The following is a 13,151-nucleotide window of genomic DNA, read 5'->3' as shown; positions in this document are numbered from 1 at the left end:
GGCTCTTGTCTGTTAGAGGACTTTAAAATGTAATATTTTAATGTACACATTTTAATGTATTATTATTATTATTATTATTATTATTATTATTATTATTATTATTATTATTATTATTGTTAGTAGTAGTAGTATTATTATTTTAAGTCAGACAGGAGTCTTTCAGTTCATCTCACATTTATGATTCGAACAATACATGTGTTGTAATTTTAATTTAAAAAATAATTTTTTTAAAGAATGAATGAAAGAATATAATTTCACTTGATTCGCATTTGTTTGGATAATGCACATTCTATTTTTCAGACTGACGCTTTCCACTGTAACACACATGGAAACATAGTGAGGGTATAAGACTAAAGTCCATGTAAATATTCACTCAAAAAACCTTTTTGTTTAATTATTTATTTATATGAACCTTTTAATATATAGAGATTATGCACCCCTCAGTGTTTTCTCAGGGGATACTTTGATTAGTGGAACAGGAAGTTCTCTGCTGGCAGACATCAGTGTGTCTGAATATTATATCATTGATGTGTAATATTGTACCAGGACATGTGAAGCAGGCCTAAAGCTTAGTTATGTGTTTTAGTCTACACAGGGCTGCCAAATGCAGTCATGTACTAACATAAAACCTCAAAAGCAAAGTTCTTGAACTTGGAAATCCACTGTAAGATGCATCCAATATAACAGCGCACGATGGCTTCACGTTGCTGAAAACCTAAGCTCCTTAATCAGCTCCTATGAGACAACATTAATACTTTATGTACATGGGTCAGGAAGATCAATAGACATGGCTCCTGAGTCTCTCCATTGCCTGGCTACTGACTTGTGTGCAATCAGGGTGATGAAACATAAAGTTTGCCACATGAAAGACAAACAAGTATGAGAAAGTGATCAGCAAGTGTCTGGTTTATTTCATGTTTAAAATGAAAACTGTAATTTTCTGGCTTTTATCCCATGAAGGATTAAAAAATAGTAAATGCTCAATTTCCTGTGCTACAAGAATCCCACAAATATTTCAAACTGAGTTTAAGTCAACACAGAAAAAAAGGAGCATTTTCTCTGTGGTACATTGGTACTGAACCCAAGATTGCAAGGGAACGTCCTTAAAGCTGAACTAAGATGATTTTATAAATAAACTAAGAAGCTACAGTTCTGTCCAAAAGTTTTGAGTCACCCCTCTTTTTAATATCTGTTGTTAATATCTGTTGCCACACTTTCTACGTGTGGCTACCTTCCTTTACCTCCTCCTTTGGTCTGATCCACTAGAGGGCCCTGTCACCTTAAAGTAAGCATGCAATATGTAGTTTTGGGGTATTTGCTGAAACTAGCTCTATATTATTATATCTAATTTTGAACAGTAACAATGTAACAAAAGCTCAAAAAAGACCACAGCCTGACAAAAGACTAGCGAATAATCAGTCTCTGTTTCAAATACTGAAGTAAGAAACACCGTGGTCCCCAAAAACATGATGGCTACATGATGAATATTTCATACACACAAGTGTAGCTACTCACGCAAGTCACCTCAGCACATTTTCTTTTTCTTTGCACTGGCGTTGCAAAGAGGCTGAACAACACACAAATCAAATGAAAAATCTGCATTCCACACCAGCTTTGCGTTTGTGTGTGTGTGTGGGTGCGGTCTTTTTCATGTCCTTATCTCCAAAAGAAGCGCTGGCATTTAGAGGTGTCCTTTGCCAAGAGCAGGATGAATTGTTTTCAGAGTGATACTTCAAAAGCAGCATTTTCCGTACCATTAACTTGTCTAACTGTGACACAGCTGCAGCGTGAACACGCAGGCATACACATGATGTAGGGGAGACCGGGGATAGTTGTAACGTGGGTCAGTTGTAACACTTCCAATTTCTCCAATCAGGGCTAAGTTTCAAATGATGTGACTCATCCTGTGCATGCCCAACTCAGTTGTGCTATCACATGTGAAAAATCAGCACATTTTGTCAAACACAAACAATTTAACACGAAAAAAAAGTAATTTGTATGCCAAAAAGTAAGTTTTTCTACTTTATTTCAATTTCTAATAGCATTATCTGCTTTGCAGTTAAACTCATCAAACTTAAATTATGTTATTTGTATGTCTATGGGGATATATTCTGTGTAAGTCTTTAGTGCTAGTGTTTTAGCCGTTGGCTGTAATGTTAGCTAGTTCATGGCTATAGGAGTCTGGGTCAGTTGTAATAGCAACAGTCTGGGTCAGTTGTAACAATAACGCGGATGTTACAACTTATCACACTATTACTTTAACTTATATTAAACAAGTTGGGGCAACGACATCAGCAGAGAGAGGTTCACTGGTCGCATTTGTATATGCGGTTAATGCCATTGGCAACACAATTCCTCCACTGTTTGTGTTCCCACACATACACATTCCCACACTGTGTCAGAGATGGACCAGTAGGAAGTACTGGTAGTGGAAATAAATCAGGATGGGTGCAAGAAACAGATTTCCTCATCTTTCTGAAGCACTTTGAAAACCACACCAAGGTAAGCCAGGATAAAAAGTAATGGAATTGCGATGCTGGTGAACAACTACATTTTTTCAGCTTCATTGTTATATTCAAAATTGGTGCAAGAGTTGTAGGTTATAATGCCCACTGGACCAATGAGGCCAAACTCAAGGAAGACCAACCAAAATTAATGAAATATTCAGTTGCAGAAAATTCCATAATTTGTCTTTTTTGGGGGGTTGGTATATGTTCAAAAGCTAGATTTCTGCATTCTGTCACACACACACATAACTACATAAATGGCTCTAAGTGCATTCACGTGTTGAATAAACAAAGATTACATGTTAATGTTTTGTTAGTACCCTTATTTCATTGTGTTACATTTTACCCCAGGATATGTTAGAACTAAACCAGACTATGGGGTTAATTGTAACATTTCACTCTTTGTGTTTGAGACCATACCATGCAATGGGTAATTGTGCTGCAGAGAAAATAGCTGCACTATTTAATAGCAGAGACATGTAAATACTTTGCATTACATTTTGAATCCACTACCTTAAAAGAGCTCCAATTTACAGACAGAAATGTCAAAAATGTTACAACTATCCCCGGTCTCCCCTACTAAAAGCTATCCTAATATGACAACAAATAAATAAATAAATAAACTCAGACACACAACAGAGGGCGTGTAAATCAAATTTATTGGTGTGTGTATGAATACAATATATGGTTATGAACAGTTTCTCAGTCACAACAGGTACAGGTTAGAGGCACGGCTGATGTTAGGACACATTTACAGAGGCGCTTTCAAAGACAGGCAAACGGAGCAGATCGATGTAGTGCTGTCGCCACCTCGTGGCTGGAGAGAAGAATGCAACCCAAATGAACAAGCTGGACAAGAGGCTGACATTTCACCGGCCTGTATCTGCATTCAAAGAGACAAGAGCACATCAGTCCAGTTTAAGCCGCCCTTCATCATCAGCCACGAGTTAGTTTCAGGTTTGATTGTAAGCTGCTTTCACTGCTGTCATTACTTTGATGAGTTTGGTGGTGGTGGTGGGTGGGGGTTAGTTGTTCTTAAGCCCCGAATGAGGACTAAAGAGGATCTTTTTTTTAATGTCAGGTCAGCAACCCTCAGTGACTGTCTTCAAATATTGATTTCTTTTTTAAATTTAAAATTAAAATAAATACAAGCCTTCTTTATATAGCTTTTATTTTGGTCCTGTTTGGGCATCTCCTCTCTGAAGCTTGTTTTCTGTTTTATCGTATTACATTTGATCAGAAATTTATAAACCGCTTATATATAAATAACTGTGATTTTGCGTGTTTCTTTTATGAAAAGCTGCAGATTTTATTGCTGCCTTTCAACACAGCAGCTGAGAGCTGAAAGGCAAAAGGAACGACATTTGTGCTCCTCGTAGGGTTTTAATTAAGTCTCCTTTCCTGTCATAATGCATCTCTAATTTGCTTACATGTATTGATTGCCAGCAGGGTGTTTGAACCCATTTTGTGTAGCAGATAAAAGGCCAAATTAAAAACAGCATCCTTGTTGTCAGGTCCATTTGCCTGATTCAGTTTTCCTGTGCAGGATCGAGTAATCCATCCGGCACAAAGCAGTTCTCTCCAAAGAGATTCAGCTGGAATTCTGTGTTATATTACATCAATGTTTAAAGATGACCTTATATACTCTATATATATACTCTTGGACTCTGCTAGTAGCTTTCCATTATTCATTTCATACTGGGCTTGGGTACAGACCTGTAGTTCTTCGCTCTCTGACGTGGGTTGCTTTACGTCTTTTTGGCCTTTAGTCAGATTTTTAATCTTTAGTCAGATTTGTTCTTGCTGCTTGTTCATCGCAAATACAAGTTTTGAACAGCAGCTGGGTGGAGCTTTGCTGCTCACATACAGAGCTACATACCTCAGATGGACATATTAAAGATATCCCCTTTCAGTGACATCATAAAGATCCAAAGAATGGTCTGAGTGTTCAGAGCAGACAGAAGCCTGAGCCTTTGGCTCTCAATGACGCTGACCTCGTTATTTGACCTTTCGGAATGAATGTTTAACGAGTAACAGTGCATAGATGTGCATGACAGAAAATAAGAAAAGCATACTAAGTACTTATGTAGATATATTGCAAGGCTGGGATGAAATATCATGAAATGTAGAAATTTGTTCGGTTATGCAGTTAGTGAAAAATCCATAATGCTTGCATATTACTAGATACCCCCAGAGTTGCTTTACCTCAAACATTTGACTGCACTAGCTGTGTTCAGGGTTCAAGACCATAACATTTCTATGATCTTAACATCTTCTGTAATGGAGTGTTGGCTTGCTTAAGTCAACACTCAGGCTGTCTCGCCACAGTCCCCTTTAGTGGTTGTTTTCTTGTTCTGTGAGGCTGTCACTCCTAAATATTGAAAGGCTAAAAAAACAGCAATTGCCATTGTTTGCTATCACACCAAATGGAACTGCAGTACAAATGACAATCCTTGGCTCAAGATCGAATCCTTAAACCTCACGTAACAGCAAACACTGTTAGAATTTAATGGCAGTACTTTTGCCAAGGTGAGCTTCTTTTGCTTGTCCTTAGTATGAGGCCTGATTTGGTTAGTCACACAGCACAGGCCGCGTCACACTTAATATGGTATTGTCTGAGATAGTCCCTGAGCTGAGGTGGCAGCGGCAGGCTGTCTATGCCTCGGTAGGTGGTGCAGCTGCAGATCACTGCCCTGCACAAGTGCTGGAGGGAGAAAGGGAAGTTCCTTGGCAGAGGTCTGGAAAGGAGTGGCTCAAAGAAGAGGCAGGTGGCTGGGTCGCTGTAGTGCCTGAGCAGTCCCGTCACACTTGGATCACGGTACATACACGGGTCACGCACATCAAAGCTGAAACGCTTGCCGTTTTGTTCAATACGTGCATGTAGGGAACGGCTGTAGCGCCGAAAGCTCACTGAGAAGAGAAATTCGTCCTGGGCAGAGTCCCGGAGCAGAAACGTGCCCTCGGGCTGGCCCTCTAGCAGCTCCTCTGCCTCAAAGCGATTCAGCACGCCCCAGTAGCATGGGTTGTTGTTGAGCTGTAGGAGATCTGGAACCAGGATGTAGTCCGTGTGTCCACACCTACCTTCTTCATGCCCATGAGCACAAGAAGGGTCCCAGTCCTCCAGACTGGTGCATCCAGGCCCAGGGGAGCAGCATATGTCCTCCCACGAGATGGGGGTTTGTGGTGGAGAGGTAGTGGATGAGACACTAGGTTTGAGGGGAGCCTCCATGTCCTTGAGGGCACTTGGGTGGGTAGCATGATTTTTAATAAGGTGCCAACATCGAGCCAGTTCAGACTTGGGTGAGAATGGGCACTTATCCTGCATGAGCTCTGACACATGGATCCTGCGTTTGGACCAGAAGAGCACCGAAAAGGGTCGCGAGGAGCCCGATGAATGATGGTGGTGATGGTGGTGGTGATGGTGAGAGCGCAGAGGGAAGCACTGGCCAACAGCATCCTGAAACTTCTGCCGCAGAGAGCGCCGTGACAAAGCCTTCCGACACATCACATCGATATCTCCAGACGTCAGCGTGTCCCCTAGAGCGCTGCAGCTACATTTCCTCTCTCTGCGCCTCCTCGAACAGGATGATGACCCCACACCCAACTCCTCCGTCCCGTCCATCTCCATGCCTCCAGGGCTCGACCCATTGCGAGAGCTCCGGGAGCGTTTCTTCCCCTTCCAAATGTAACTGTCTGCGCTCCAGCTGCGGAAGCCACTTTTGGGCCGAGTGTCTGAGCCCCGGGACTTCTTCTCTGACATGCCTGCTTCCACCTCTCAATCTGTGACGAATGCAAAAACAGAATACTCTGTGACAACTGTACTATGTCTTAGGTTTGAAATATGCCAGAATATGAGTATGAGCATTTAAAAGGTGTCTTTGTTTATCTAAAAAAAGTTTCTTATGATATAGGGGTGAATAAGTTAATGGGCTATGAGATGTAAATGTAAAGCTCTATTATCTAACTGGCACCATTAGAAGTGCTTTGTGACTAACACAGAACCCTTCGAGAACTTTCTGTAATCTAGGCTGCTGTGGACTCCCACTGCTTGTTCCTATACTGATCATCATCTCCAGTGGCAATAAATCTAATTAAGGCTTCAGAAACATCCTGCAGACAAGAGCGGACTTGTTCACACAAAGCTGAAGACTTTTCAAGCTTCATTTAGAAATAATTCAAGAGCAAAGTCACTTTGAGACGTGTTAGTTTAATACCTAACATTTCTATTTGCATCAGTTTGCAAACATCATCACTGACAATCCGACTATGATCTAATTAAAGGCAACAGATTGTATACAGCAGGAGATTTAACATCAGACTGGTAATCGCTCTTTGTTGCTATTACCTCTTTGAAGATTAATGCATGAGATTATCTTACCTTCCTAACAGTGTCAGAAATAGAGCTCCACATCCATGTTATGACCACTTGTCCACTGCACACTGGTGTCCATGCACGAGACCAGCCTGCAGCCTTTCTTTACCTCTAACAACCGACAGACTGCTCTGCTTCCTATATAATTATGATGCCAAGTCCCTGAGGGGGCAGCAGTTTCCTCTCCGCCCTGGACGGGTCTGAATGAATAAGAAGAGGTAGAGTGGGGTCGAGCCAGCAGAATGGTTGGGGGTAGCGCGGCAAGGAGAGGGCGGTCTCAGATTCAGACTGAAACATCCTCCTTTCTGTCTTACATCCCTTCTTACATGTCCATTGATAAATTCCATCTCCCAAAAAGATCAAAGATAACCACAGCAGTGAGAATTTTTTTGGTCCATACACAAAAGATATATATTATCCGTGCTTATAATTTTTTCTTTATGTTGCTTTGAGTTGCTTTAACCTGACCAGGACCACAGCTTAACCTAAAAGATCAAAGTGCATTTCATGAAAAGCTTTAAGTCTGTCTGTGGAGGAGGTTATGCCTCAGATTTACAGGCAGTCTGTATGCCTGATTAATGATTCAGCTCTGTGGAGGAAACAAGGAAGCATTTTAAAAAGCTTTACTTATTGATTGACTAACCTTTGAGTTTCCCAGTTAAAACTTCCAGAAAGTGCTGCTGATAGGACTCATCTGTCAGCATGATGTCATGTGTACAGTGTGCGAGTAGGAACATGCCTCTGGCTCTGCATGACATTTTGGAAGATCTATAATTCATGAAACAAATAGACTACATCTATCAAACAAATAATATTACTCCCAGTGGTTTAATGTGTGTGTGTGTGTGTGTGTGTGCGTGTGTGTGTGTGTGTGAGTTTCTGTGTGCCCTTTCTGCTCAAAGAGATAAAGGATAGTCATCAATAAATCCCTGACATCTCAGATAATGTAGTGACACTCGACTTCCTCTTAACTGAATATTTAATGCTTTTCACATTACCACACAGCTGAACAGGGTAATAACACCATGTGTTGTGGTCAACAACCGGATCAATTTATTTCACTCAAAACTTTGAAATGAAACATCTGAACTTTACAAAGATGACAAAACCTTAGTAAGGTACTTACTCTCTTTAAAAAGTGTCATGAGCTAGGTTGGGAATCCATGGCCGGAGTAAAAGCCAGCAGCAAACTCCAGGTTGAAAAAGGAAGCTAATGTGGACAAGCAAAAAACTGCAGTTCACTAGAGACTGGCACCAAAAGAGGGTCAGTAGACTCCCATATAAATATGCTGAACATAACAGCACTTAAAATCATATTTAACTCATTTTTATCATGCCTAAAGTTCAATTCAACTCAATTTTATTTACATAGCAACACATTTATAACAACAGTCACCTCAGGGTACTTGATGTTGTAAGATATATATTGTAAGATGCTACAACAACAGAGGGAAAACCTCAACAATCTGGCAAACCTATAATGAGCAAGCACTTGGCAAGAGTGGAAAGGAAAAACTTCCTTTTAACAGGTAGAAACCTCCAGCAGAACCAGGCTCAGGGAGATGCAACCATATGCTGCAACCACAGACAAAAGACAAACTGTGGAAGAGAGCCAAGGCAGATATTAATAATAATTAATTATTAAATGTGTTGTATAAACACACAGTGAGTGAAAAATGTGAGTGAAAAAGAAAGCCTTAGTGCTTTGTGGGAAACCCCCAGCAGCCTAGCATATTGCAGTGTAACTAAGGGAGGTCACCTGATTCAGCCCATATATAAGCTTTGTCAAAAAGTAAACTTTTAACTAGTACTGACCTCTACTAATTCAAGTTACCTAACTGGACCCTTCTACTGTAGTTTGCTGTGTTGTGCCTTTTGAAGCATTTTTAATGGAATGATGGGTATATACTTGTACCCATACAGTTGCACATACAGCTTGCATAGTCCCTTCTGAAAACAAACATGGCAGGAGATAAAATGCTAGTGGTAAAGTCTTGATGCATGCTCAATCATCCCAGGTAAGGAAAAAATTTGATTGTATGATGCTAGTGGTAAGGTATCAAAATGTGTCCAGTACAGAAACCACTGAATGGTGTCACAACCTTAATCATTTTTCTGTGGATAAACACTTCCTATACCTCATGCTATTGCTAGCATGACAAGCTAGCAACTCCTAGCTAGCATGCTTAATGTGATTAGTAACACTAATGACCTATTATTTAATGATAAAATGGCTGTGATGACAAATGTCTATAATGCACATAAAATGTCAAAAAGTATTGGTCAAAAAACATAACAAAAAAACCCTAAAAAGATGTTATTGCAAACAAGGAAAGATAGTAGTAGCTGTTATTTCTGATGGGAACTAAATGTCAAACCTAATTTCATGATAATCAAGCCAGTTCCATTCATCCATTATCCATCTTATCCTTTTCAGGGTTGGGGGGGGGGCTGGAGCCTATCCCAGCTCTCTTAGGGCCAGTCTGTCGCAGGGCATATTCAAACCTAATACATTTTGGGGATTCCTAAAAACCACTGAAAGTTTTTTCTCAGTTTTGTGACGCCTACTTTACAATTTTACGCAGGGCCATATCAAGTTTCACCCCTCAGTTGATAAATAATTGGTAATTTCACAAAAATAAATTGGGGGGATACTCTCACTTGTACTTTGACCATATTTACTGCTTTTTGACCCTTTTGTGCTGTTCTGATATCTCCCTTCATTCTGTAATTTTATAAAGTGTGTCATTGGGGTGTGGTGCAGAGTTTTGTGAAGGAAGTGCCTCGAGCAGTGGATGAAATCGAGTCTGCCCATTAACTTGCTGCAGCCAAGACTCGACCAGGGGCTCATATCAGTCCACATTATAGAGGCATCGATCCCTGGAGTCGGAGCATTTATGAATAATTGATGCAGCTTTGAATGAATGGAGAAGTTACTGTCCTTGTATATGTTTTATGTGAAGGCTATAACAGACATTTGTTTGCTGCCATTTGTTCAGTAATGGGGGAGGAACTGTTAGGTATGTTATAGCCTGAGTTACCTTGTTTCAACCTAGTCTTGGAAGCATATACAATATGTGGTTGCATGTTCTGTGAAGTGAAATAATAGACTTTTGATTAGTTTATATTTTTAAAATCAGGTTTAAGTCCAACAGCTAATCAAGACACAGATGGATGGATGGAAATTGAAACTATAGCTCTAGATATCCAAAAAGTTGCTTTGCCCTAGACTTTTCTGCAGTCAATCTTTTTTCAGACCCCATGGGAATGGCCTACTTTATCGTAGATTTAAAATGAAATTGATATAACTGCTAATTTAGCCCATCACTTTATAGTTAAAGCCATGACCACAAAATTACAGTTCAAGAAATTTAAAGGTCAGTCGCTTTCTTTCCAAGCTCCTGCAAATAGACTAAACACATTTTTAGAAAATGTAGTAATTAAATTAAAACTGCAAGATTTCAATTCACTGTGGCATAGTGTGTTACTCATGGTATTCTTGGTGACTGTGGTCCCAACTAACTCAGATCATTAATGAGCTCCTCCCATGTAGTTTTATGCTGGTCCACCGCCTTTCTCTATGATCATCCTCAAGCCATGAGGCAAGATCTTGCATGGACTTCCAGTCCGAGGGTGAATTATGTTTCATTTCCATTTCCAAATAATTTCACCAACAATTGTCATCTTCTTGCCCAGGTTCTTGCTGACAGCCTTGTAACCCATTGCAACCTTGTGCAGCTCTACAATCTTGTCCCTGATGTCCTTTGACAGCTGTTCGGGCTTGACCATAGTGGTGAAGAGGCTGGAATGGAAGAAACTGACTCTGTGGACATGTGTACTTAATAACATGAGTTGAAACCTGGAGTATCTATAATTGTTTGATTGACTCATGGTCAACCAAAAGATCCCCAGGTCCTGTGGCTGCAAACTAAGCCCAAATCATCACTGCTCCATCAGTGCTTGATGTTAGTGTGGGGTGTTTGTTTTGATATGATGTGCTTAGCTGTCCTAAGGACATTGTTCCAAAAGTCTTGCAGGTTTTATTTAATTGCTTTTTTCGTTGGCACTTTGCAAACTCTGTTTAGATTTTGTCTTTACAACACTTCCATACAACCCCTACTCGTTCAGTGTTTTTCCTACTTTTATTGTTATAAACTTTAATATTTCACTATCATGTTAAAGTTTATAAGAAGAATATGAATTTTCGTGAGGGTTGTAGAACCTGAGATGTCGCTCTTGGGATTTTGCATTTTTTTCTGAGCATTGTATGGTCTGGTCTGACCTTATGTTGAATTTGATGAAATGCCCACTTCTAGAAAGATTGTTGTGTTGTGTCAATATACACCTTTATTCCTCTGGACCAGCAAAGTGCCCAAACGTCTGCTTTGATAGAGATGGTAACACCTGATGGCAAGGCTGCTACTAACCCTACTCTTTTTAACACATCGAAGTAATTTAAAAGACAAACTTCCTCTCCACGCTGACAAATCTTAGACTCTTATGTTCTTGAATATATTTAGTTATTAAAACTTTAAATGTTATTTCTTCCACTCTGACACTGCTGTATTTCCTTTTTTAGTAGTTCTTCCACATATAAAAGTGCAGATTTAGGTGTATTATATACACAGTGCTTTGTAGCTATTAAGATGCAGACAGGCTTGGATATTCATCTCCTAGACATGTGAGCCACAGTATCGACTTTCCTCCAGGGAGGTTTATTTATGCCTACCGCCGCTCTGTTTCCCGCAAGTAAGGTGCACACAGAGAGGTTTCTCTTCTATGTCATATTAGAAAGCGCGTAACTTAAGCTAGGCCGGTCATTGGACTTAGTGACTCAGTGTATATACATACACAGATACTGATATAGTGCATACCCTATACTCTTCATGTGCAGTATGCAAATCGCTAATTAAATACCACAGATGAGCTAGAAAAAGAACTCTGACCACTATATCCACAGTGAAAAAGTATCTTATAATCAGTAAACATGAAAAAAAAAAACCCCATCAAAGATACCTTTCTACAGGCAGACATCATTGGAGCTATGAGAATATAGTGGTGCTAGAGTGTAGCAAGATTTCTTTGGTGTCCCTTAATGGGAGAATGGTCAGAGCGTCCTGTATGTTGAGAACCTTTTCACATCATCAGTAGGTGTCTCGCTTTTTCACTTTAACCTGTATGGTTTGCTTTAGCGGGGTAGCAAAGGGCAGTCTGCCTTCATCTACAGAAGGTTTCCATCTGTGAGCTCTCTTCAACCACAGCCATCTTGAGCTGGTCTCAGCTGCCAAGGCTGTTTCCATGATGGCTTTCTTTAGGTGCTTCAGTTCCAAAGGAAGTGGTGCATAGATGTTGCAGGGAAACCTCTTCCAAAAATCATTAACATGCTGCTTATCTTAAAATATGCAAGTATAAAAGGGTGGCTCTGATTCAGAAAGTGGAGAGAAACATTTTGGTGGGTCATTCTCTATAACCTCCAGTTGAATGAGACAGCAGGATGTAAGTTAACAGTGTTTTACACTCCACTGGCCCATTATGTAATGACGTCCTGACAGGACATTGTAGCAGTGATCAATATTAAGAGGATGAAGAGGATGGGAATCCAACTAGATAACCTAATTACTTGTTATTACTGCCACATGCATCTAAATCCTGAGCATACAAGAAAGCACAGGGCAAATGGAATAAGATTCATTGATCAGCAGCCTCGACAGCATAGCTGATACTGTTTTCACTCTGTGACTATCAGAATCAGAATACTTTATTCATCCCGAGGGATGCCAGGCAGCATATTATCAGCAGCCTCTTCTGTAAAACTAACACAGAAGTTTTACAGAAGAGGCTGTCTGTCTGTGTGTCATCATGACAAAATGTGATCGCTGAGAAATCCACTGTAAAGGGCATACCTAGTGTAGTTTGAAGACGGACATGGCTAAACTCAGGAGCACTAAGTAGAAACAGTCAGATGCAGGGAGAGTGAGCACCGACAGCACTAGTGTAAGAGTGGCTCAGTTTCACAGGCAGCCCATCTTCGTTTGTAGTTCACAGAATTCACCCTCGCTGTGAATTCATAGCATTTTATGGAAATCTTCAAAACATTCATTGCATGGTGAACTTACTACTTGTCTTGACTGTTACAGGCATTGCTGCATTCTCCCTTGGTGTCATCATTGTGTGATGGAGTTTATCAGTTGATAAATGTCATCAGTAACAGGCTTTAAAGTGAAACGCCAAAACTTTGAAAGTCCTTCTTTTGATAATTTTTTATTCTTCAC

At 40.2% G+C, this 13,151-nt stretch overlaps 1 protein-coding gene across 1 annotated transcript; it reads right to left on the bottom strand.

The window, feature by feature from the left end:
• Positions 1-3,157: 3,157 nt before the first annotated feature.
• socs4 (suppressor of cytokine signaling 4) lies at positions 3,158-7,096 on the bottom strand. The gene is made up of 2 exons (XM_080884939.1): positions 6,886-7,096; positions 3,158-6,287 (listed from the first exon to the last, which is right to left on the bottom strand). Exon 2 carries the CDS (start codon positions 6,265-6,267, stop codon positions 5,083-5,085), a length of 1,185 nt encoding a protein of 394 aa, XP_080741065.1. The 5' UTR covers positions 6,268-6,287; positions 6,886-7,096; the 3' UTR covers positions 3,158-5,082.
• Positions 7,097-13,151: the final 6,055 nt, after the last annotated feature.

The sequence above is a fragment of the Rhamphochromis sp. 'chilingali' genome, assembly GCF_963969265.1.
Source record: "Rhamphochromis sp. 'chilingali' genome assembly, chromosome: 6".
Classification (NCBI taxonomy): Eukaryota; Metazoa; Chordata; class Actinopteri; order Cichliformes; family Cichlidae; genus Rhamphochromis; species Rhamphochromis sp. 'chilingali'.
The sequence above is the reverse complement of the archived record's forward strand: the minus strand, read 5'-3'. Positions and strand labels throughout refer to the sequence as shown.